The sequence below is a fragment of the Tachyglossus aculeatus genome, chromosome 12 (genome assembly GCF_015852505.1).
Source record: "Tachyglossus aculeatus isolate mTacAcu1 chromosome 12, mTacAcu1.pri, whole genome shotgun sequence".
NCBI lineage: Eukaryota > Metazoa > Chordata > Mammalia > Monotremata > Tachyglossidae > Tachyglossus > Tachyglossus aculeatus.
Window position 1 is genome coordinate 16,138,060 of NC_052077.1, and position 27,009 is coordinate 16,165,068.

Sequence of the window (27,009 nt, forward strand, 5' to 3'; positions counted from 1 at the left end):
TTTAGTACAGTAGTGCTTATAGTAAGCACTTAACAAATACCATAAAAATAAAATAAACAAAAAAGAGTGACATACACTCTAAGTTTAGCTTGTAGATTTGATGAAGGAGAAACTCGCCCTCCACATTTGCCAAGTGAAGCCCATTGTTTTCCTCTAAAACAAAAAACCACACATACACCCTAGTTCTCATTGATAAGGACAGAAACATCTCACACACTAATGCCAGCACCACTTTGGAGGCAGTTTTTTTTTTTAAGCATATACTGCAAGGATGGAGCTGAGGCAGGTAAGTCAGACAGTAACATGGACAACCAGCTGAGAGTCAGAATCCCCCTTCTCCCTCATGACACTGCAGGCAGGGAAAAAGCTGCAAGATGTGCTTGCTCTGTGCTATTTAGTGCAACTCATAAATAGTGTGCAATTCCCTGCTGCTGTTAAAAAGCTTAGTTGCATGTGCACACAGGCACTGCTTCCTGTTGACACCAGCCTACTGATATTTGTAGCACTTAAGTGCTTACTATTTGCAGAGCACTGAGCTAAGTGCTGAGGTATATGCAAGATAATCAGGTCAGATAGAGCTCCTGTCCCACACGGTTTCACAGTCTAACAGGGGAGAAAGATTTCGACTTGTAGTTTCTACAAGAACTCACTCCTCTGAATCCTAGCTTTTCTTGGGAAAGGCAGGGGCCCTTAGAATATCCCTTCTATCTGGGGAACCCCTGCCCAGGACCCACTCCTGGTTTGGAGGATTGAGTGCACAGAGGACCCAGGATTGGGTCAGACCTCGAGGCAGGAGGGTACTGGTGATAAGAGGGGCAACTTCAGTCAAGGGGCTCTTACAGTGTGGCTTACTTGGAAAAACTACCACACGTCACTGATGGATACAGACAGTTGTTTCCAAAGAGCTGTCATTATGCTTCTTTTAATATAGACACGAGTGCTGAAGTACTGACTTTCCACTGAATTAATTCGGAAAAGGGCAGTCTCTTTGTTGGTTGGTCAACTCCGTCTCCCTGAGGGTCTCCAATCAGGCAGTGGTATGTTCTGTTCACGCACAAAAATGCAAAGCAAAATCTCCTGGGGTGAGGATTACAATTTCCCTTTTGCTCTTTTTTTAAAAAAATTACATGGCACCTTGCTCTCTTCTATGTCATTCCTCTCTCAGAGAACCGCTGAGCTGCAGAGAAATGCCTGCTCTTCCGTTGATACCAGTGAGACTCTCTTGCCAGTACAAGGAGTATCAAAATCTCACCCATTATCACTTCTGCATTGAGATGGACAGGATCTAATACAGTGCTCGGCACACAATAAGCTCTCAATAAATACAATTGAATGAAATATGACTGAATGAATCTCTCCCCTCGCTCCGTCATATTTCGGGCAACATAGGAGCCTGGATCTGTTTCTAATCTGGACCCTCTCGGTGTGCCGGTTCAGTGTGTCAAAGCAATGGAGTGGAGCCAGCTGGAATATACCTGTGGGATTTCTCAGGACTTCTGTTGGAAATACTTTACCCAAAGATGCATTTCCTCCCTTTGATACCTACCTACTCTACCCATCATCATTTTTCTTAATTATTCCTGATATTTTTCCCATTGTACTTTGACCTTCCAAGCTATTTATTTCGATCTCTTCCTGGACAATTCACAGTATGAGGTGAATTGTCAGGAATAATTAAGCAAAATGGTGGTGTGCACCCTTGACGGAGGAAATATATCTTTTCTAAAATGTCGCTGCTTTTAGCAGGATTTAATTTACAGTCATCTCAAGAATTATGATGCTATTAGAGACCCAATTCCTGAAAAAGTAAAACATTTGGAGCCTGAGACTGGAGAGTGATGAGGAGAAAATAAATGGACATCACATACACAGTATCCTTTCTAATTCCCCTTTAGGCACGGGGGGCAACCCAATACCCAGCTTACATGGTGTTCTCCCACACGATACTAATGATAAAACTTTTCAAGTCTTCTAGGACAGCTTCAACAGATTCAGATTTTACCAGCAACTCACATTTACACACCTCCAAAAGGGAACACAGTGATTCCTTTTTCTCTGGGCTTTTATGGCAAAAGTTGATATCACATGTCCAGAAAGACTTAAGGTTTAGGAAATAGACACCACTCACCGCCTGCCACTTATGGTCGGCAAAAAATCATTGGATTTGGCTTCAACTATTTTAAATGCTACTTTCTGCAAATCAGAAATGCCGACAGCCATGTCCTCCAGCATCCCAATTTCTTCACCTAAACAAGGAAAGAAAGTCCTCTAGTTACAAACATGCTGTTCAAGAGAAATGTCACCAACTTCTCTCAGAACTCGATGGACTAGTCTCTAGCATTTTAGTAAATTAGCAGCAGGCCAAGTGACTCCACTCTAAAAGCTTTTCCGTGGAACTTGATTGTCTGAAATAAGCGCAAGTTTAATGGACCTATCTAAGTACTCTGAGTGAAGAAAGGCTGCACAAATTTACTCCACAGCTGGGAAGGAATTTTCATCAGACTGTGGAAGAAAATACCGTAGCACTCCCAGGATAGCTCAGTCAGTAGAGCATCAGGCTTTTAATCTGAGAGTTCAGGGTTCAAGTCCCTGTTTGGGCAGAAGTTTATTCCCTCTAGACTGTAAGCTCATTGTAGGCAGGGGGTGTGTCTATTCTATTGCTATTTTGTAATAGTAATAATAATAATGGCATTTATTAAGTGCTTACTGTGTGCAAAGCACTGTTCTAAGCGCTGGGGAGGTTACAAGGTGATCAGGTTGTCCCATGGGGGGGCTCACAATCTTAATCCTCATTTTACAGATGAGGTAACTGAGGCACAGAGAAGTTAAGTGACTTGCCCAAAGTCACACAGCTGACAACTGTACTCTCCCAAGTGCTTAGTACGGTGCTCTGCAAACAGTAAACTCTCAAAAAATAAGATCGACTGACTAATATGGGTAAGCCTGGATATTTGATCTCAGGATGCTCGTTCTGCTTGGTTTGGCAATTCCTGGCATAGGCCCTATCATCATGATGATAGGAATGGGAAAGAAGATGCCACACATTCAGTGTTCAGAGCCCCGTGGGTATGGACTCCAGATGATCAAGTCACTGAAAGTGAAGGGCAGAAGTGGTCTCATTCATTCAACAGAAAGTAGCACCTGATTCTACAAGAAGTCACTTGTAATTCAATTTCCAAAAAGAATGGGAAAGAAAGAATCCCGGTGGTCTGGGATGCCAAACTAAAGAGGAAGCACTGGGTAACACTGGCACTGTATTACCGGTTTTTGTCTCTGTATTACTTGGTAAATCAATTCATCTACTAGATAAGCTCATTATGAGCAGGAAATGTGTTTGCTAATTCGGTGGCACTGTACTCTCTCAATTGCTTAGTACAGTGCTCTGCAAACAGTAAGCGCTCAGTAAATGTTTTGACTGATTGAACTACAGAGCTTTGAATATAATGCATACACCCAACGGGATACTTACTATATGTACTTAGCAGTCCTTCATATTGCACAACCAACCCCACCATATGAAGTTGTTGCAGGAAGCCGGGATCATGCAAACTCGTGTGCAATTTGATGATAAATCCACACACCAATCCAGCAAGCTAAAAACATTATTGAATTCATTGAATTGCATCAACAGACTCATTATTCTAATTAAAATACATTTTACACATTTGCAAGCACGCTTAACAAATTGTGAGAGGATGTAAATGGCATTTGGCAGAATGAGACTAGACATCAGGAATTGGCAGATTTTGAACGGTGAAGGGTAAGGCCAAGTAACATGGATCAAAAGGAGGAGGAAGCTGTATTTTTAAGGTCTCAGGCCCACAGGAAAATAGCTGCTCTGTGTCTCTTTCCAGAGCAGCATGAGGAGCTGGCCCTTGTGCTGTATATCTAGCCAGAAAGCCACAAGCTGACAAAGACAACCCTTGGGCCTCTTCTTCCTTGCCCTTGGAAGCCAGCAAAAAGAACAGGAGATTGTAGCAACCTTCAATTTTAAAGGACCACTCTATGCTCATCTCCTTTCCCTTTCCTGCCTCCAAACTAAGTCTGGAAGAGGAAAGGAATGCTGAGGAGAAAGGCTTTTTTTTCCTTTTTCTCTTCCCCTCCTATTGTGTCTGTGGTTCCAAGAACCAGCACTGGGACTTCAAGCCCAAGGTAGAAGAGGGAGTCTGGGCTGGCCATCCGACCACTCGTGAAGTGGCGAAACTCAACTGCAGGCCACAGCTTGCCAAACCTTAAGTTTCTGGGCCAGGTTGGATCCAGAATTCTTCCAGGCACTTACTGGTACAGACACAACAGCGCAGTTGGGGAAAAGGAGTTTGCAAAGTTGCAGTTCCTTTAGTTACACCTTACTGCTCTTCAACTTGGCTCCAAGTGGCAATGGGATTCTGAGCCAGTTAGAGCAGTGCTCTGGAAGTAACTTGGAAGCATTGCTTAGCCCAGTTTGGCCTGCATTAGCCTACACAAGGTGTGGTGTTCTACCTGGGCAGTCTGGCCCTTTGGGGAGGCATAAGATAATGATAGTTTTCATCTTAGTGCATAAGGTAGGCTCAACCCCCAACCACCTGTTGTTCTGCAGGTGGATATATGGGGGCAACAAGTCATTTAATCAGCTCACAGACCAGAGAGTACGAAGGGAATATCCACGGGAAGCACCATGGCAAAATGGATAGAGCCTGGGAGTCAGAAGGTCATGGATTTTAATCCTGTCTCCACCACTTGTCTGTTGTGTGACCTTGGACAAGTCACCCAACTTATCTGTGACTCAGTTACCTCATCTGTAAAATGGAGATTGAGTGTGAGCCCTATGTGGGAAAAGGACTGTGTCCAACCGGATTTGCTTGTAGTCACCCCAGCATTTAGTACAGTACCTGGCACATAGTAAGCACTGAAAAAATACCACAGTTCTTATTAGTATGACACACAGAAGTCGTGGTGAGATCTCCTGGTTTGCCATTTGGGCTCCTCTCTTTGTAGGAAGAAGCAAGTATTTCCCCTCTACATACACCCATCTCATGAATCACCTGTGATCTTTAATCTGATCTTTAGGGGATTCATTCAGGGGATCAACACCTGCAGCATGGCCTAATGGACAGAGCATGGTCCTGGGAATCAGAAGGACCCAGGGTCTAATTCCGACTCTGCCACCTGTCTGCTGTGTGATCTTGGGCAAGTCACTTAACTTCTCTGGGCCTCGGTTACCTCATCTGTCAAGCAGGGATTAATACTGTGACCCCTTTGTGGAATATGGACTATGTCCAACCTGATTAGCCTGTATCTACCCCAGCACATAGTAAGCACTTAGCAAATTCCATTAAAACAAATAAACAACAAAGGAAAGCACCAGATCTCCTACTAAAGAAACAACAGATGTATACTCCAGTTTTGTTTAATCCTAACACTTAACAGGAAAAAGACATAAAATAATCTTACCCATCAAACAGTGGTATAATAGTGAATATTGAATAGTGAATATACAATAATATAAAGGTAAGCAAAAAGCACCTACTGCTTGACTAAAGACGACATCTCTTCTGAGTGTGAGCATCAAACACTGTGGCAAGCTGCATGCGAGTTCCTGAAGTAGCACAAAGGTCATAGACTGCTTTGCCCGATTCACTACTTCCGCCATACATTCCTTCAGGGTAACGATGAGAGGATACAGCTGTTCATACCAGTTCTCTGGAAAACACACAAAACACCCAAATGGAGATCAGGAAAAAACAGAAAGACTGAAGATAAACAGTGCTGTCAGCTTTTCATGGGGGAGGATTTTGTGCTAAATTTTGAGCTAAACATCACTTAATAAATGCAGGCAGTTTTCCAGATAACACACATTTGTTTGCTGAACCCCTGTGATTGTCTTATTACTAATCCCAGCCCATGGCTTGGCACAAAATAAGAACTTGTTGTGGAATTAACAAATATTTCTACTATTCATTCATTCAGTCATATTTATTGAGCGCTTACTGTATGCAGAGCACTGTACTAAGTGCTTGGGAAGTACAAGTCGGCAACATACAGAGACAGTCCCTACCCAACAACGGGCTCATTTTATTATTATTATTATTGTTATATAGCACAATACAGTGTTGGAATAAACAGTTATCCACAAATGTGTAGTGATGAATCTTGAGTTTTTCTTTAAGATTCCTACAGAACATAACCCGAGCATTCTGGGAAAACTGACTGTACAACCCTCTACATCACACACAAACTCTCTCTCTCTCTCTCTATCTCTCTCTCTCTCTATATATATATATTTTACAAAAATATTTGTATGCAAGTGCTTATAGCTGTTCTATAGGCTTGATAGGTTTCCACAGATGGTGAAATTTTAAACTTGGGTCTGATGGTGATTGAAAATATCAATGTACTTCAGTAGCTTCTCCCACACCATGTCATGAAATGTTAAGTCACTTACCATGGGTATCACATATGCCACCTATAGAGCCTAGAGCCATTATCAATCCGGTCTCATGCTTCCAAGACTTTCTCTAAGCTTCTGCACTGAATGATTCCCCCTTTTCCTGATTGCCTCTTGCCAAGCTGATCTCTCTGCCGCTGCAACTTCCCAGCTGCCTACAAGCACGCAGGTCTGAGATCTGCCACTGTTGTATATGGAAAGCATTTTTTTGTTTCTCTCCTTCTTATGACCCCTGTCTTTAGATTACCAGCTGACTGGATAATCAGTGTTTACCCATTCTCGTCAATGTCCCACTCAAAAGTTTGATGCAATAACCATAGCTAGGATGCCAACAGACCTGTGGTGAAACAGGACAAAGCTGTTTTTGTGACCTTACCTTGTCATTTGATGCCAAGTTTGGTAAATGGGTAATGTCCATGGAATGGCTCAGGAAATTAAATGGTCCTATAGAGCCAGAGGGTGTGTGATAAACCCCAATTTTACAGCACTAAAATGACAAAATTTCAATTAGAAGATTTTCAATTTGGTATGTAGCTAGCTGCTATTTTGTACCACACTCCGCCTGCCCACTAAAGGACGTGCTGGCCTTCTCAGTTTGCTTCTCTACTTTTTTGCCTGTCATCAGTGTGTCGTTTTGGTAGCAAAGTTCCATGACAACATTCATCCCTATAGTGCCATTGTAGGTCCTTGGTTGTGTATAGAGATTCTTTGGTGTGGAGCAGTATATAACATTTGAACTTCTTCAAGCTCGTCAACCCACAGGCCTTTTCTGACTCTCAAAATGGTTCATAATGTCTCTTTCTGGGCATGCTTCTAGAGTGCAGTTAACAACTTACAGACGTTTGGGCTGATTCAAGGACTTTTGATGATGCTCTTAGATTGTCAGAAATTTTCCAGATGATAAGACATTTATTCTAACACCAGCTATCATATCCCTTATAGCATTTCAATCACAGCTTTCTAAAAGTTCAAGACGGGAGCCTTAAGACAGACTTTGCCCACACTGATTTTCTATATCTACCTCAACGTTTAGCACAATACTCTGGCACAAAGGAAGCACCTAATAAATATAGTATCGGTGAGGGGAAAGGATCAAACAAAATCTCCACCATTCTGACCATTTAATTCCAGAGAAGAATGAGGAATTGGATTAATTTTGCAGGGCAGACAACCTTGTTTCGTAGCTGGCACAGGCCAGGTACTCTGACAGTATGAAATGCTGCATAAACTCTAGAACATCCTGTTCTATAAATATGTCAAGAGTCTTCATTGCCTTTTTCTTGATTGTCTCCACCACTCTCCACTATGATTTATTTCTTTGGGAGCCAGCCCTGTCCCCCATCTCAAATACATTTCCCTTGTCCTCTTGCTGGTTAACAGGAGGCAGAGTGGTGAGGCATTCATAGGCTTTGGTGGCAGGAATGAAAAATAGGGCCAGTCCAGACAGTTATCTAGAATATGAACAGACTGGACATGACCAGGCTCATGGAGGTCCAGGGATACAGTACGTGAAGTAGGCTGTTCCTGAAATGGAGGTTAATGAAAGCAGCAGGAGAAATAGGAGAATCTCTGAGAAGTCTGAACAGGCAATAGGTGATTAGGCCTTAACCGAAGGGCTAAACTAAGGAGAGAACTTCAATAGCCTAACCCAGACAGAAGAACCTAAAAGCTCTATACAGGGCTCTACTGAAGGCAGGCTCAGGTAGAGACCTACCAGCTACTAGGTGATAACCTTTGGGGTGGACCCTAGATCCTCGTCTCTTTTGTTGCATTTGCCAACTGCAATGCCCGGTGTCTTGGGTCAAAAGTCACACTGCAATTCTTAATGATGTTCTTCAGTAACCTATTCAGCCGGACCCTAGCTAGGATTTTGCCAGCAATTGAGAAGCAGCGTGGCTCAGTGGAAAGAGCATGGTCTTTGAAGTCAGAGGTCATGGGATCAAATCCCAGCTACGCCAATTGTCAGCTCCGTGACTTTGGGCAAGTCACATAACTTCTCTAGGCCTCAGTTACCACATCTGTAAAATGGGGATGAAGACTGTGAGCCCCTCGTGGGACAACCTGATCATCCTGTAACCTCCCCAGAGCTTAGAACAGAGCTTTGCACATAGTAAGTGCTTAATAAATGCCATTATCATTATTATTATTATTAATTGAGGGAAATGGTACACCAGGAAAAATATAAAGTTATTTCAAGAGACTTCACAATAATCTCCCCAGTTAACTTTCTTGCTTGTCTTCTCGAAGATGGAGGCAATGGTGAAGTTGGTAAATACCTTGGAAAGCCCGTGGTATTTCTTTGGTGTTTTATAAGTGGAGGGACCGAGGAGCTTCTCTGTTCTTTGATTACTGGTCTCAGCAGATAGTCTATCAAATCTGTTTCCCATCACATGAATAGAATTATTTTCTATTGTTTTCTGCCCCTCACTCACTATTCCAATATGCCAATGCAGTGCCCAGTTCTAACTGGGGTCTTGCCCTCTGGCTGCTGTTCAACATGACCTCTAAATCTTTCCCTTTAGACAAACATACCAGGTTGGGGATCACTTAAATGTAAATAATCTCTGGTTTTGCCAGCTTGACCTCCTCCACGTTAAACTCTTGATATTATTTCCCTGCTAACTAATCTTTGTGGATAGTACATAGATGACTACTTTGTATTCTGAAATTTGTAATAATCAGTTCTAAATAGAGCTATGTCTTCTAAATTATCTTCAACACTGAAGATGTAGAGTTTGTACCCATATCATGTCACATGTTTGGGATGTCAATTTTCATCATTATCAAACAATGTCAAATTTCATCAATGCACCAACACAAGACTAGAGGTGCAATAGGTTCAGATGCGGACAAAGGACTTTGTGGGATTTCAGGCCAATGAGAAGCCTCAGCAGCCAGGCATCTTTGTTTACAGAAGATCTCATTTTTAGCTTAAACGAATCAGCCCATCAAAAAATATATAAGATGTGAAGGACGTGCCAAATTTAATGCAGAAGAGACTCAGCAGACACATTCAAAATAATGAAGGGTACAGTGAAAACTCAAGAGATCCTGTCACATAATGTCAGAAAAAGAACTGTGGTGGGGATGGGAAAAATTGAGTGAAATTCAAAGATAGAAAATAATCTGAACCACCAGCCTGGGAATAACCACTTAAGTATGGATAGACATTTGGGGAGGATTCAGTATGACAGGAAGTCTCTGAAATGTATATAATGGTTGGATATTTAAAATCAATCAATCCATCAATTGTATTTATTGAGTGCTTACTGTGTGCAGAGCACTGTACTAAGCACTTGGGAAGTACAAGTTGGCAACATATAGAGACAGTCCCTACCCAAAAGTGGGCTCACAGTCTAAAAGGGGGAGACAGAGAACAAAACCAAACATACTAACAAATTAAAATAAATAGAATAGCTATGTACAAGTAAAAGCAATGGCTAACTGGTAATTTTCACATTACTTGCAGTTATGTAAATTAAAATGAGATAAAGTTCAGAATACAATCATTCATACCTATCCTCCCTTAAAAATCGTTTATGTCTCCCTCTCATTTTTTTCTTTCTTTGGTCACATTACTTTCCTACCTGCATTCCCTGTCATGTGCAGTTTAAGCAAATATTTTGTCATGTGGAAATATAACAATTCTTTTAACCACCTCAAAGGATGGCAGCATTAGAGGGCAATGAAGAGCACAAAGTGATTATATTTGGGAAATTTGGTAAGAGGGGCACCGACTGTTTCTTTGCAGGGAGAGGTTTCTTCTCAGATCCAAGTGTTTTAAAAGGGATGCCCAGTAGGTGGCGCTAGTCCATCAGGCTGTTGGGTCCATTGTCCTTCATCAATCCCGCAGTCGCAAAATTAAAATATTTCTCCCACTTTAGAAACCTGTTAACTAGTAGGGAAGAGGAACAATACTTTTCTCCTCTTGTAAAAGATGCTAAATAATTTTACGTCCCGCACCAGGTTCATAACTTGGAAAAGTCGACCTTTTGATTTCCTCATACTGCCCAACTGGGCCTCAACTCCCTCTTAAAAAACACCTCTTCTGTACAAAAGTCTCTGTGTCCACCGACTCCTTGAGCTCTGAGCCAGACATTTCCAGAGGGGCACACATCACTGACCTGGAGGCTTATGACTGGAAACTCACTGGAACGAAATCGAGACCTGAGGAAGTTTAAAACTCACTGTGGCCGGCCGAGTTTGAATCGGTTTTTGAGATCTGAAAGCCTTGTCTCCATTCTCGAAAATAAGAACATACCCCCCCCCCCCCCCCCCACAATTAAAATCTCCTCCAAATCCTCTGTAAAAACCCATTTAAGTAAAACATTAAATGACTGCAAGGAGAAAACATTAATCCCCAATGGGAAAATTACAGGCTTAAGGGACTGAAAATTTGGTAGAAAACCCTCTTGTGGGGAAAGTCAATACGAGCAGGTTTTACTGAAAAATAAATCACCCATTATAGGTTGCAGTATACGTAGAAAGTATTTGGCATCAAGACTGACCACAACATGGCTCCCTTGCTATATTATTCATTCAATGTTGATCCCAGACTCAGGAATAAACACAACTGGGAATGACAGGCCAAAAGAAAAGGTGAAGTTTACTCACAAACGACCTTTTTGCTCCAATAAACATTTCAGCCCACTCACACAGGAATAGCAAAAGACGTTGATTTTTAGTTTCTTCTTAAATGTATTTGAGCAATTGGCCCCAGAGGGTGTCAGCCTGGACTCCTTTGCTTTATCCCCTTCACCTCTGCTTCTCTGTACACTTCATTTCACCATGCACCCAAAACCCAATTTGTTCTCTGGGTAAAATGACCTCATAGATGAGTAGCTAAGGCTAAAGACAAAGTCTGAGCTATTCTGCTGCATAGATTGTTATATTTGCAAATCCACTTCAATGATTTTAACATCATCTCCCACTTACTATTAGGAAATAAGAAACTGGAAGGCTACTGATGGACTATGATGGGGGTATGCTTGCAGAGAAAGCTCTATTTCTAGACCTAAGCCCTTTTACATGACAAAAATATGAAGAGCTGATGTAGTGGTTGTCTGAAAATCTTCCTAAAAGTCTTATACCCTGAGTCCAATACACAGAGGCTTTATGGAGAAAATATAAAATGCTTCTGACTTAGCTGGATTTTTCCCAGGCTTTGGTAAAATTTCCTGGAATCCAGCTGAGCTGAACCTCTGTTGCCCAGTCAGTCAGTCATTTACTGGCTCCTGCAATGGAGTCTGGTAGAGCTTACCAAAAGGGATAGTGAATGGGAGATTGGCAGTCCCTCCCCACCTCTAAAACACAGTCTATTTCCTGCTCAGAGCATGAAAGTCTCCTAGGTCTTTGGGGTCTCATGTTCCTTGTCGGAAAATAAGAGTTAAACATCAACTAAAGGACAGCAAAATGATTTCTCTCCATAACTCCTTCTCAATTTCAGAGAACTGTCCTATTGAAATGCTCAAGATGCATTACTAATGGGTTCTATCATTAGCTCCATAACACCTCAGCATACTTGATCAATGCTTTTCCTTCTGCGGGTTAGTAGGGGGGAAAAGTGAGAAGTGGGATTTTGAAGAGAACAGTCATCCCACTGTTTCTCCAAGCAACCTTGGGACACAGATGACTGGGCTGGATGAATCCAGTTTAGGATTGCTGAGGTTTGGAGTTCCCTGATTTTTCAGGAGTGGACAATAAGGTACTAAAGTTGGATTACTTGTTCCAAAGCATCCTGAAAAAAACTAAACACACATAGATGAATCAATCAAAACTTCTTATTGAATATTTACTCTTCATAGAACACTCTACTAAGTGCTTAGTAGAGCAAAGCAGAATTGGTGGATGATGCTCTCAAGAAGCTTACAAACTAGCAGGGAAGACAGACACTAATAAAGAAATTACAGGTCAGGGGAAGCAATGTATTTTTAAAGATATGTACATAAGTGCTCCTGGGGGAGGAAGGGAAGAGCCGGCTATGCATCTATAGCCATTTTTGTATTTGAAGGAAACATTATATTTGATGGTGAGATAATCTGAAGTAACTCCACTGATGTGCCTGAAAAATATCAATGTCTACTCAGCCAGTGATCAAGAATGGAATATAACTCAAAATTTCCTGACTCCTGATCTAATCAATCAATGCCATTTGATTGCTTACTGCATGCAGAGCAATGTACTAAGCACTTGGAAAAGTACAATGCAACAGAGTTGTAGATATGAGTTGGTAAGGCTGGTAGAGAAGCAGGGTGGCCCAGTGGATAGAGCACGAACCTGGGAGTCCAAAGGACCTGGGTTCTAATCCTGACTCCAACACTTGTCTGCGGTGTGACCTTTGGCAAGTCACTTCACTTCTTTTGTGCCTCAGTGACCTCATCTGTAAAATGGGGATTAAAACTGTGAGCTCCACTTGGAACATGGACTATGCCCAACCTGATTATTGTGTATCTACCCCAGGACTTGGTACAATGTCTGCCACATAGTAAGTGTTTAACAAATACCACTTAAAAAAACAAAAGAAAACAAAACAACATGATCCTTGACCACAGGGATATTCTGGTTCATTGGGTGAGACAGACAATAAAAGAAAAAATACAGAAGGGGAAATAGTGAAGCATAACAAATGTACATAAGTGTCATGGGGCTTGGATGAGTATCAGTGTGCTTAAAAGGTGCACAGAGGGAAGGGCAAATAGGGGAAATGCGGGCCTCTTGGAGGAAGTGTGATTTTTGAGAGGGTTTAGAAGGTGGGGAGAGTGATGGACTATGAAGAGAGAGGTGGATACAAAGGGGGAAGGAGTTCCAGGGACAAAGTAATAATAATAATAGCTTTTGTTAAGCACTTACTAAGTGCCGGGCACCGTACTAAGCGCTGGAGTGTACAAGCAAATTGGATTGGACACAGTCCCTGTCCCATGTGGGGCTCACAGTCTCAAAGTGGCGGTGCCAGGGTAAATTAGACTGAGCTACAGAGAAATGTTAGGGTTAAAGGAGCAAAGTGGGAGGACTGGGTTGTTTTAGATCAGAGAGGTAAGGCAGAAGGGAGAATGATGATTGAGTGCCTGGAAACTATTTTCCAAGCGTGTAGTACAGTGCTCTGCACCCAGTAAGCGCTCAATAAATACAATTGAATGAATGATGGTAAGGAGTTTCTGACTGAACTGCTTTTCAGAAAAATGATCCAGGGAGCAGAGTAAAGTATGGTCTGGAGTGGGGAGGGCCAGGAGGCAGGGAGGTCAGCGAGGATGCTAATGCAGCAATCAAGGTGGGAAACGATAAATACTTGGGTCAGCATGGTAGCTGTTTATTCAATCCTCTAACATCCTAGGGAGGGAGAGAATGAATCATTAAACATTAGTGATAATTGCAAAATTCTACAAATAGAGTATATTCAATCAAATCCAGCTACTTGGGGTTTCAAAGGGGAGACCCTGAAATTAATGGATTCGTTTTTTTTAAAAAAAAAAACCAGACATGAAAATTTCTGATATCAAAATTTCAAAGATTCTTGGAATTGATGTTAAGTCTATGCTACGGACTTACTTGTGCCATCATTTTCACTGAATTTCTAGGTGCAGCATGGATAGTATAGGAAATTGATCATTTAGAGGAGATAGGACTGCAAAATCCTACAGGAGCTTATAACTAAGGAAATTGATCATTTAGAGGAGATAGGACTGCAAAATCCTACAGGAGCTTATAACTAAAAGGAGACCGAATCAATGAATGTTTAGCAACATAACACATGCTGCTATCCTTGTTTTCTTATTTTACGTTGCTGTTTTTATCATTTAAATCTTTCCTTATCTTATGTGCTATGACCAAATCTTCCCCTCTCCCACTTACAGTTAAATAGTGAGCCCCCCCAAGGGTTAGGAACCATGTTTGAAATGTTATCCTTGTACCTTTCTCCAGTGCACATAGCAGGGGCCCAATAAATATTAGTGACAGAATGATACATACACTTCTGTTTGGGACCTACGAGCCTGCACCTCCTTTTATTTAATTGGAAATGGCTTGATGGAGAGAGTTTGCCACTGCATCAAAATATCTAATCTTAATCCTCAAGAAGACTGTCCATAAAAATATTACTAGACATGAGGGGCTTGATGAATTTGAAATGGAAATTTGAAAAGACTTGAATGAAGCTTTCAAAATCAGGAAGGGTATACTGGGAATAATAATAAGAAGAAGAAGAATAGTATTTGTTAAGCACTTACTATGAGCCAGGTACTGTTCTAAGCGCTGGGTTAGATATAAGATAATCGGGTTGGAAACTGTCCCTATCCCACATGGGGCTCACAGTCTTAATCTCCATTTTACAGATGAGGAAACAGAGAAGTAAAGTGACTTGCCCAAGATGACACAACAGAAAAGTGGCATAGTCAAGACTGGAAATCCGATCCCGCTGACTCCCAGGCTCAGCTCTATCTACTAGGCCACACTGCTTCACCAGACCTTGTTCCCCAAACCAAGATAAACAATGACTGGAGAGGAGATACTTTTCTGAAATGAAACAATAATAAATCTGAATCCCTGAAAGGGCCATTATCATTGAAACTTGGATGACACTGTGAGGAATTCAGTACTGCAGGAGGTCACTGAAACATGTAAAATGGTTGGGACTTTACAAGCGAGGCTAATTGGAAACCATCACATCATTGGTGGCTAAACAAATGAAGATGGAGTACATACAATTAATTTCCAGGTTGTAATCATCTCCCACACTCAGCCTTTCTCCTCTCTTCTTCTCTCACCTGGTCATTGCAATATCCCACCTGACCTTCTATACATAGGCAACTTTGAGGGGAGAAATGCTTTCAGCCAAAGAAGGGAAAAAGCACGCTGCCTTGCAGAAATAATAAACCCAGGCACCTCCGACCCACTTCCCAAGTGAACAATCAAAGAGAACCTACTGAGCTTTGGTGCTCTCCTGCAGTCAATCAGTCCTATTTATTGAGCGCTTACTGGGCGCACAGCACTGTATTAAGCACTTGGGAGAGTACAGTATAACACTTGATAGGCACATTCCCTGCCCAATGAGCACCTTATCTTACCAGGCAAAATCATTAGAACAAAGGCAGCCTTTTCTTCTGCCCAGTAAACTTTGTTTAAACTGTTCAAATTTGGATCCAAATGAAAAAATCCCTTCTTCCCCAGGGAAAAGCACTGGTGTTAATCTGATGATCTTAACCAGCCAATACCCCTGCGAAACATCTTCGTTGACTGGCTGGCTGGTTGCCCAGCCTCGAGAGAAGTCAGTCGGAGTGGCCGGACCCAAGTCCATTCCCAAGAGTCGGGACGGCTCTGAAGTTGGATCTGGCTGGTGTTGGGGAGACTGAGTGATGTTGAAATGATCAAGCCTGTTCTCTGGCCTCTACTTACTTATATTACCAAATAATATCCTAGTGTCAGGGTAGTGAGTGCCCTATTGACAGTGATAAAACTGAAGAATTGGGAACTTCCACTATAGGCTCCTGTGTAACAAAAAAAAGTTTAGAAAGAGACAGCCTCAATCAATCAGTGGTATTGATTGAGTGCTTACTATGTTTAGGGCACGGTATTAAATGCTTGTAAAAGTGATAATAACAATAATAATTGTAGTATTTGTTAAGCCCTTACTATTGCCAGGAACTGTACTAAGTGCTTGGGTAGATACAAGTTAATTAGTTTGGACACTGTCCCTGTCCCGCAAAGTGTTCACAGTCTTAATCCCTATTTTACAGATGAGGTAAGTGAGGTCCAAGGAAGTTGAGTGACTTGCCCAAGATCACCCAGCAGACAAGTGGCAGAGCCAGGATTAGAACCCAGGTCCTTCTGACTCCCAGGTTCTATTCACTCTGCTATGTTGACAATACAGCAGAATTAGTAGACACTTTTTCTCTAACTATAACAACCTTACAGTCTAAAAGAAAGACTTCCACATGTCGCTAAAAGCATCATTAGAGAAGAACTGTGGTCTATTGGAAAGAGCACAGGCCTGGGAGTTAGAGGACCTGGGTTCAAATTCTGCCTCTGATGCTTACCTGCTATGTGGCCTTGGAAAAGTCATTTAACTTCTCTGGGCCTCAGATCCCACATCTGCAAAACAGGGACTCAACACCTGTTCTCCTTCATACTTAGACTGTAAGTCCCACGTGGCACCTGATTATCTTGTGTCTACCCCAGCACCTAGCACAGTGCTTGGCACATAGTACATGCTTAACAAATACCACAATTATTACTGTCAATATTATTACTAATAACTGAACCTGAGATTATTAAATCAAAAAGCAATATCAAATCAACAGTAATTTTCAGTATCAAGGTGTTATTATTGATGAAATGTGCAGAGAGAATCTCCTCGCCTCTCTAACCTGCTTCAAGTCTAATCATGGAATGACTGCCACCCAGTAGTTACGGAACCACTGTCAGTTATCAAGAAAATGATTATATCACAATTTTGGTATGGAGGAGGTGTCAGGAGATGATGGATTCAGAGAGATTCTTTTAATAAGAAATACAGTAAAGGATAGGCATTTTAAGAAATACCCTCCCCTTGAAAAGAAAAGAAAAACCACAGCCCTCTTGACTAGTTTTTTTTTTCCCCTCGGAGTAAAAGGAGGACTTAGAGAATGAATACCAGGAGGAAAAGAAGCCAAGTGTTGAATATTTGAGAAACCAAAATATAAACATTATTTCTATACTAGGGTCCAAGATACATTGCAGGTCAACAGAGCTGTCTCTGAGTAGGTACAAGAATGGTTGGGAAGATTTGTAACTTAAACCTATTTGGGGCAGATACTGCATGGCTGCATGATGATTGATGCTGCCCATTTCCTGAACTGAAGGCTGCTGACCCTCTGAAAGACCTCTTCAACATGATCAAGAGGGTGACCTCCACCATATTTGTCAGTGAACAGGTAAAGCTTCTTAAGCAGAGCAGCTCAAACCACCGTTCTCTGCTGAACCGTGAGCACTTTCTCTGGAGAAGATGGTCTGCGCATCAACCACAAAAAGCAAATAGCAGATGTTGCAGCCTGTCTTCTGTCAATCAGTGGTGTTTACTGAGTGCTTACTATGTGCAGAGCACACTCTGAGCTCATGGGGGAGGACAATATAAGAGAAATTAGCATATACATTCCCTGCCCACGCTGAGTTTATGGTCTAGAGGGGCGTTTATTGCTCAGTAGTGCCATTTGGGCCACCTTGGGAATCCAATAGGATCATTGGTCTGGGAAGGCAGGGTTGGAAATGTACCTCTAAATGTCTTCCCACAACCCTGCTCCATGAATGGTCTGTGCTTAGCCATTCATTTCAGTAGGTTTAGCTCTAAATCTACCACCTTCTCTTGCTCCTTTATGCTATTCTTCATGGAGCTAGAACACAGCAGAAAAAAGTGTTCAAAAAGGAAGGTGAACAAGTTGCCACATTGTGATGCTGCTGCAAATAATCATATGCTTTGCCTTGCATCTGAAACTGAAGCATTACCATATGGATCCTTGTTACTAGCTCAAAACACAAAAATGTGCTATTGCTTCCTGTTTCCCTGAATCATATTTTCTGTAATAAGTAAGCAAAGCTTCTCTGTAATTATCTCTTGCTGAGTATGAAAGACTACATATTTGACGTGAGAGAAAGAGGGGAGAGAGGGAGAGCGAGAGAGGAAGGGAAAGAGTGAGAGAGAGGAAGGGAGACAGTGAGAGAGACAGAAGGGAGAGGGATAGAGTGACAGAGACAGAGGATGGGAGAGAGGAAGGGGGAAGAAATAGAGAGAAAGAAAAAGAGAAGAGAGAGAAAGGAGGAAGGACGGGAATATAGCAGTCAAATATATGACTTCAAGATTCTTGGAAGTAGCTTGGGGTGCAATCATGGATATAGACTGTAAGCTTGTTATGGGCAGGGAATGTATCTGCTAATTCTGCTGAACTGTACTCTCCCAAGCGCCTTAGTACAGTGTTCCGCACATAGTAAGCACTTAATAAATACCATTAATTGATTGATTAAATCAACCTGATGTTTCTTAAAGGAGCTTTGGGGGGTGGGACTCCCTAGATACCAGCAATGTGGCCCCTAGCCGCACAAATTGCTGCCACTGTTGAAGCCCCCACCAAAACTGTCCCTTAAGAGCACCCAGATGTAGCATGTTCTCCCCCTAGTCACTTCTTCTCATGAGGCAGAACTCTCATCCCTCCCTGGCCTGTTGTCAGGAACAATCTTGGCATCCAGTTGTTAAGCAGAGTGGCCCATACTTATGCAGAAAGATGAGAGAATGGGAGGGTGAAGGCTCAGGGAGCACACAGGTGAGGGTAGTAGGGAGAGAAGCAGCCAACATTTTTGGGGAAGGAGGTGAGGGGGCCCGCTGTTACATTGCTCCAGTGTAACCCAAGAGGCTGAGGCAGCTAATGGTTCAGCCTGAGGTCATGCCCAAGGGGGTCACCCTGCCACCAGTGGCACCTGCTTCCTGTGCTCTTTGCATCTCATGGCAACAACAGTCTCCAGCAACTGCTGCTTCTCAGGAAACATCTCCAAAGTTCGGACTGGAAGAACCCATCCAGGTGTGGACTACAGGCCAAGTTAGTCATCGAAAAGATGCCGAGACCTTACTTTCCAGTCCTTTTCTTTCACCTCTAGGGCTGGCAAGTAGGCGGCTGTGTTCCCCTTCATCTCCCCGGCCAACCAGACATGGCCTGCCCTACTCACAGTCCCTGGGCATGGTTCACTTGGCCTACCCACCACTGGGCTTCCATCCTAGGGCATTCAGCTGCTCTACTTGGAGAGATGAAGAAAAAAGCGTGCCACTAGAGGAGCCTGGACCTGCTCAGGATTCAGGTATGCCTCCCCACTCTGGGTCTCAATCAGTGGTATTCATTGAGTGCTTACTATGTGCAGAGCACAGTACTACACTCCTGGGAGAGTACAACACAGCAAAATTAGCAGAAACATCATTTTATTTTTGTTCCAGGAGCAATAAGAAAGCCATATTTCTCTACGCATGGCCTCTTTTATCTTAAGAACTAATTTAACAAACTAAGCAAGAAATGGAATGTCATTTTCCTGAGTCTGATCAATCAAAAACATAACTCTAGAGGGGAACATTCATTCATTCATTCAATCGTATTTATTGAGTGCTTACTGTGTGCAGAGCACTGTACTAAGTGCTTGGAAAGTACAATTCGGCAACACATAGAGTCCCTCCCAACAACAGGCTCACAGTATAGAAGGGGGAGACAGACAGCAAAACAGAACAAGTAGACAGATGTCAATACCAACAAAATAGAATTATATACACATCATTAATTAAATAGAGCAATAAATATGTACAAATATACACAAGTGTTGCAGGGAGGGGAAGGAGATAGGGCAGAGGGAGGGGAGGAGGAGGAGAGGAAAAAGGGAGGCTCAGTCTGGGAAGGCCTGTTGGAGGAGGTGAGCTCTCAGTAGGGATTTGAAGGGAGGAAGAGAGCTAGTTTGGCAGATGTGTGGAGGGAGGGCATTCCAGGCCAGAGGTGGGATGTGGGCCGAGGGTCGACAGCGGGATGGGCGAGAATGAGGTACAGTGAGGAGTTTAGTGGCAGAGGAGCGGAGGGTGTGGGCTGGGCTATAGAAGGAGAGAAGGGAGGTTAGGTAGGAGGGGTCACGGTGATGGAGAGCTTTGAAGCCAATAGTGAGGAGTTTTTGCTTCATGCGAAGGTTGATAGGCAATCACTGGAGAATTTCGAGGAGGGGAGTGACATGCCCAGAGCGTTTCTGTAGAAAGATAATCCTGGCAGCAGAGTGAAGTATAGACTGAAGCAGGGAGAGACAGGGGGATGGGAGATCAGAAAGGAGATCCCTTGGCTTAGCGAACAAGCATTTAGTATCCCTATAATGACAAACAGTTGTTGGGAGAAAGAAATAAAAGGAAATTTTCTAATTTGAGGGCATTTCTCAAGTGGTTTGCTTTTTGTTACATGAACCAGAACAATTTTTGGTATAACGTAAGGATATGAAATTAAATGTAGAGGTTTAGGTAGGGTTAGGCAAATTTCTACTTTGATTTGATGTAGCCTAGAACTAGAGAGTAAACGAGTGTCATTTTTCAAACATTGTTTAAATTGGTAGTAAAATTACAAAACTCCCAATAGAATCAAATCGCCAAAATGAGGAATGCAAACTGGGAAAACAATTCTTATTTACTTGCATTCATATATATTTCAAAAGCACCCTAAAAATTAGAATTACAACTGATGAGAGACAAATGGTGGCTTCTCCCCTACTGCACATTCAGTCCCATTGGACGGTTGAGCAGGGACACTGGCAGTGAGTACAGAATTTGTTAACTGCTTCCAGGGTAAAGAGCACCCTACAGGCCCACTATATCAAAATGAAATGTCTGTCTAGTCATCCTCATTATCCTCCTCATCCATATTCAGCAAAGTCTGGTGACTCCAAAAAATAGGACCAAGCCCCACCTCTACACTGCAAGCTCATTGTAGGCAGGTAATGTATCTGCTATATCCGCTCCTCTGCCACTAACCTCCTCACCGTGTCTCGTTCTCACCTGTCCTGCCGTCGGCCCCTGGCTCACATCCTCCCCCTGGCCTGGAATGCCCTCCCTCCACACATCCACCAAGCTAGCTCTCTTCCTCTCTCCAATGCTCTACTGAGAGCTCACCTCCTCCAGGAGGCCTTCCCAGACTGAGCCCCCTTTTTCCTCTCCTCCTCCCCCCCATCCCCCTGCAGCCCTACCTCCTTTCCCTCTCCACAGCACTTGTATACATTTGTACAGATTTATTACTCTATTTTATTTGTACATATTTACTATATTTATTTTGTTAATGATGTGCATATAGCTATAATTCTATTTGCTCTAACGGTTTTGACATCTGTCTACATGTTTCGTTTTGTTGCCTGTCTCCCCCTTCTAGACTGTGAGTCCATTGTTGGGAAGGGACCGTCTCTATATGTTGCCGACTTGTACTTCCCAAGCACTTAGTACAGTGCTCTGCACACAGTAAGCACTCAATAAATATGATTGAATGAATGAATGAATTGTACTCTCTCAAGCACTTAGTACAGTGCTCTGCACATAGAAAGCACTCAATAAATACAAATGACTTACTGACTTCTCTTGGACAGCCTGTTTTTCAAATTACTTAGAAACATGGGATATCCAGGACTCACTTCTGATTTGTGATGGAGCTCTGTGAGGTTCCCTGGGGATTAGTCCAGGCTCCCAAAAGATCCAGACTTCCCCTAACCTCCTGCAGCCAGAGACTCAGGCAAGAAATGTGTGAAAAATAGCCTGGGGCATTTTCTTTGTATTTTGAACTCTGGGGCTAGAGAGGAATGAGCGGATCCTTAGGTCTGATTTGTGACTGGTTTTCCCTGGATCCCCTGCTGACTTAGAAATGGACCCAAGCTTTCTTGGCCACCTTGCAGCCCTGGACTTAGTCCATGTGTGGTCACTTTTAGCCCTCCCTCCCTCACTCCCTCTGGACAGTATGAGAGCTGTGGGGCAACTACAGTGTCCAGTACAGTTGAGAGCCCAGAGTCTGCTTTCATTGATTCTGAAAATTTGTCTATTTGATAATTAGCTATATGAAAGTTTCCCCTATGTGGAATATTCTACCACTTTCATTCATTCATTCATTCAATCATATTTATTGAGCGCTTACTGTGTACAGAGCACTGTACTAAGCGCTTGGGAATTACAAGTTGGCAACATATAGAGACGGTCCCTACCCAACAGCGGACTCACAGTCTAGAAGGGGGAGACAGACAACAAAACATATTAACAAAATAAAATAGAATAGTAAACATGTACAAGTAAAATAGAGTAATAAATATGTACAAACATATATACAGGTGCTGTGGGGAGGGGAAGGAGGTAAGGCAGGGGGGATGGGGAGGGGGAGGAGGGGGAGAGGAAAGAGGAGGCTCAGTCTGGGAAGGCCTCCTGGAGGAGGTGAGCTCTCAGTAGGGCTTTGAAGGGAGGAAGAGAGCTAGCTTGGCGGATGTGCGGAGGGAGGGCATTCCAAGCCAGGGGGAGGATGTGGCCAGGGTTTGACGGCGGGACAGGAGAGAACGAGGCCCAGTGAGGAGGTTAGCAGCAGAGGAGCGGAGGGTGCGGGCTGGGCTGTAGAAGGAAAGAAGGGAGGTGAGGTAGGAGGGGGCGAGGTGATGGACAGCCTTGAAGCTGAGAGTGAGGAGTTTTTGCCTGATGCGTAGGTTGATTGGTAGCCACTGGAGATTTTTGAGGAGGGGAGTAACCTGCCCAGAACGTTTCTGCACAAAGATGATCCAGGCAGCAGCATGAAGTATAGATTGAAGTGGGGAGAGACAGGAGGATGGGAGATCAGAGAGGAGGCTGATAAAGTAATCCAGTCAGGATAGGATGAGAGATTGAACCAGCAGGGTGGTAGTTTGGATGGAGAGGAAAGGGTGGATCTTGGCGATGTTGTGGAGATGAGACCGGCAGGTTTTGGTGACGGATTGGATGTGAAGGGTGAACGAGAGAGCGGAGTCGAGGATGACACCAAGGTTGCAGGCTTGTTTGATGGGAAGGATGGTAGTGCCATCAGCAGTGATGGGAAAGTCAGGGAGAGGGCAGGGTTTGGGGAGGGAAGATATGGAGTTCAGTCTTGGACATATTGAGTTTTAGATGGCGAGCAGACATCCAGATGGAGATGTCTGCCACCTTTTGCCACCTGTCTGCCACTTTGCCACCTTTTGATCTTACATGTAACATTTCCAGGCGTGAGGGCCTGTACCCATGTACCCCCAAAAAACTATTCTTCATGAAGTTCTGTGGACTTAGTCACAACTATTTTGCACAACTACTAGAAAAGCATTCCTTTAATTCTGTCCCCCGTGCAAGAGCCAATTTGAACCAGCTTGAAACAGTTTCCTCTCAGGTTGCTATGGGCTAATGCATATTCTTTTTCATGCTAATATTATTTTGAGAGGATGTCTAATGTGGATTATAGTCTGTCAGATACTTTAAAGAAAAACACTGCTCTTCTTTCAAGAAGGTTTTTATGAGGCACACAGAAAAATGAGCACTGCAAGCAGTTCTGCGAGCACAGCTAAGATGCAATTTGATAAATGGCCTTCCATCGTCCAAGGCCAGAGCTGTGCAAAAGCCTGCTATCAGCACTTTCATCAAAGATACTATTGACTCCTTTTTCTATCTCATTTTATCATGACTTTTTCATTTTATTTACTCAGTCAATGATGGGGAAAAAACGGTTCCTTACCACTTGTGGGAGCTGCGATAGGATCTGAGAGTGGAGGGTCTTTTTCACCTTCTTGAGTGTTGCTACTGTTGCTTTTGCTGCTGCTGCTGTTGCTGCTCCTGCTGTCTTTTTCCAGTAGTCTGTCCACCATCGCAATAATGCAGTTTAAGCTTTGTGCAACGTTGGCCCACACCCTATCCTGGAAAGAGCATCAGCATCACTGCATATGATTTTGACAGGAGAGAGAATCTAATTTACAGGACAGGAGAGGTGAATCTATTTTATTAGAACTATTAAAAAAACCACCACAAAAAACCCCACTACTACAATGCAGGGGGAAAGAATTTGCGTGGACTTGTTTATTTATGCGGACAGTCTATGAAGCGAAGAAATGTCTGTTCTAGGTTATTTTTTCCTAAATCAGTTTGTCAATTGCTATGTAATTTGATGATGTATTACTTTCCTGATACACAGTGATGAGGCATCAGGCCGCTTTTGTGTTTTCAAAAGAGAAAATCAGGTCCATAAATCAAGTCACTAAGGTGAGTACTTTTTATTTACCTTACCATAATCAATAATGAGAAAGAAAATACCAGAGAGAACCATATAATATCTTACAGTTTCCCAATGGGCCAGATCCTGCCAGATGCGTACAGCGGTGAAGTACACATAAAGAAAGGCAAATTATGCACATTGGGAAGTGCTCTCTCAAGAACCCAGGGTTCTGTTTAGTGTGATAAAATATTAATTCAGAAAAAGCAGCATCTTAGTGGTCGAGAAGAAGAAATGAATGACCCAAAATGCCTAGCTTTGCTCCCAAAATATGTTATTCACCTAACAGGATCCAGACCAATTCTTCCCCATATTCTCTTCCCTGTATCAAGCTTGGATTCTCACTAGGGTTTAATGTAACAACTGCAGATAACCAGAAACATCTTTCAGATTCAGGCTATCTTTCAACCCATAGGAATTCAAGGAACTACTGTTCCTGGCAGAGCAACATGTCAGTGATGCACACAGCCCATTACTCTATCCACCATCAAACAGAAGTCACTTGCGGAAAGGAGCTGTGCCCTGCGAAACAGACCCTGAGCAAGGAGAACACAGGGAACCACTAGTTTCAAATAAAAACACAGAGGGATTAAGCAAGGAGCTCAAGTTTAACACCACTACATGGCACATCCTCAGTGCCATCTCAGCTGGCACGTGCCTTAACGGCCATCACCAACAAATTCTCCAAATTGTGAAGATGAGAGATTAATTCGGAACCGGAAAAAGGAAAAATAAAACTAGGATTGTGGAAAGCGGTTTTTGGTCTTCATTTTGCAGATGAACTCATTCAATTTTTTAGAACTGTTCACTGAACTTTGACAGTAGAACCCAGGGTGTTCTGTTTTGATCAAATGGTTTTCAAACATCTTTTTTTCCCCTCCTCTCTGGAGAACAAAGAGAGGAAGGAAGAAGTGATTGTTGTTGACAAGATCAGACGAAAATGATCACAATAGAATTTACAGAGACAATTCGGAATTCCCCATTGCTGATCTGGTTTCTCACTTTCCAAATGTGCTAATCCATGCACAATACAAGTGATATTATGGAAGCCAAATTGGTCTGAATGTTACAGTAGCACAGGTCTGTAAATCCAAAACCAACAGCCAGATGATAAAGGTTTAATCAGAAAATGTTAGAAAAAATACTTTTAGAAGAGGGCAGGCTCACTAAAACGTCAGATGAGTAAAAATTTCCATCTTTGGGGGTTTATGCAGTGCTTATTATTATTACTACTACTAATAATAGTATTTGTTAAGTGTTTATTATGTTCCAAGTACTTGTTCTAAGTGTTGGGATAGATACAAGGTTATCAGGTTGTCCCATGTGGGGCTCACAGTCTTAATCCCCATTTCACAGATGAGGTAACTGAGGCACAGAGAACTTTAGTGACTTGCCCAAAGTCACACAGCTGACACAAGTGGTGGAGCTGGGATTATAACTCAACTTCTGACTCCCAAGCCTGTGCTCTTTCCACTAAGCCATACTGCTTCTCTATGTTTATGCCTGTTTTTGAGACATTCACGAACAATTCATGAACTGAGAAGGACCGTGGCCAAGTGGAAACAGCATGGTCCTGGGAGCAAGAGGACCTGTACTCTATTCCCAGCTCTGCTACATACCTGCTGTGTGATCTTGGGCAAGTCACTAAAAGTTTCTAGGGCTCAGTTTCCTCATCGATAAATGGGGATTAAATCCTACTCTCTCCTACTTAGACTGAGAGCCCCTATGGGACAGAGATGGTGCCCAACCCAATACCCAGGGCTTAGTACATTGCTTGGCACATAGTATTATTATTTAATAATAATAATAATGATAATTGCGGTATTTGTTAAGCACTTACTATGTGCCAAACCCTGTTCTAAGCACTGGAGTAGATTCAAGCTAATCAAGTCAGACATGGTCCCTGTCCCACACGGGGCTCACAGTTTCAATTCCCATTGTACAGATGAGATAACTGAGGCACAGAGAAGTTAAATGACTTGCCCAAGGTCACACAGCCGACATGTGGCAGAGCTATGTTTAGAACCCAGGACTACTGTCTTCCAGGCCTGTGCTTTTTCCACTAGGCCACACTTGAATATTCAATACACTGAACATTCAAAGGCAGGTCAGAAGCAGTACCCAAAAGCCAAGTAGTCATATGCCTGGTGATGTCTCTGGTGGACTTATGCAGAGAAAATCAATGAATCCTCAAACTGTTTGTCTGTCCCCTCCTACTTTTTTTTTAATGGTGTTTGTTAAGCGCTTACTATGTATCAGGCACTGTACTAAGCACTGAGGTAGATACAAGCTAATCAGGTTGGACACAGTCCTTGTCCCACATGGGATTCACAGTTGTAATCCCCATTACACAGATGAGGTAACTGAGACACAGAGAAGTGAACTGAGTTGCCCAAGGTCACACAGCAGACAAGCGGTGGAGCCAGAATTAAAACCCAGGTCCATGCTCTATCCACTGGGCCCCTTCTTGCCCTTCCTCCCGGTGGTGCACATACACCCGGGCTCCAGGTGTGGCTTCCATTTCCTGGACCCGCTGGGACTAGTTTTAGGTCAGTAGGAGCCACTATGATGGTGGCAGTGGGGAGATGAGGAGATAGCAAAAGCCAGAGAAGATGTTTCCATCAACCTCCCTTGCCCTCATCTCAATCATGGAAGGCCCCAGCTAGAATTCAGGGCAGCTTCTCCTTCCACCCAGTGGTTAGAGCTGGTCTGAGTGACATAGGGGCATGGGAGAATCCCTACCAGGACTTTCTTCACAGCATTAGAAGATCCATTTCAATCCTGTGATATTGGCTTTAAAGCCTCCAGACTGGAATTAGGAAGAAGGTATCA

The 27,009-nt window shown here is 42.9% G+C and overlaps 1 protein-coding gene across 2 annotated transcripts in view; it reads right to left on the minus strand.

Moving 5' to 3' along the window:
- The window catches only part of INPP4B (inositol polyphosphate-4-phosphatase type II B), a 514,133-nt gene that overhangs the window by 59,934 nt on the left and 427,190 nt on the right, over positions 1-27,009 (minus strand). For both annotated transcript variants that reach the window (XM_038755090.1, XM_038755091.1), the window contains 4 exons: positions 23,647-23,824; positions 5,507-5,679; positions 3,470-3,593; positions 2,129-2,246 (listed from right to left, as the gene is read on the minus strand). In XM_038755090.1, coding sequence (XP_038611018.1) covers positions 2,129-2,246; positions 3,470-3,593; positions 5,507-5,679; positions 23,647-23,824 — 593 coding nt within the window. The remainder of the gene's footprint in view (positions 1-2,128; positions 2,247-3,469; positions 3,594-5,506; positions 5,680-23,646; positions 23,825-27,009) is intronic.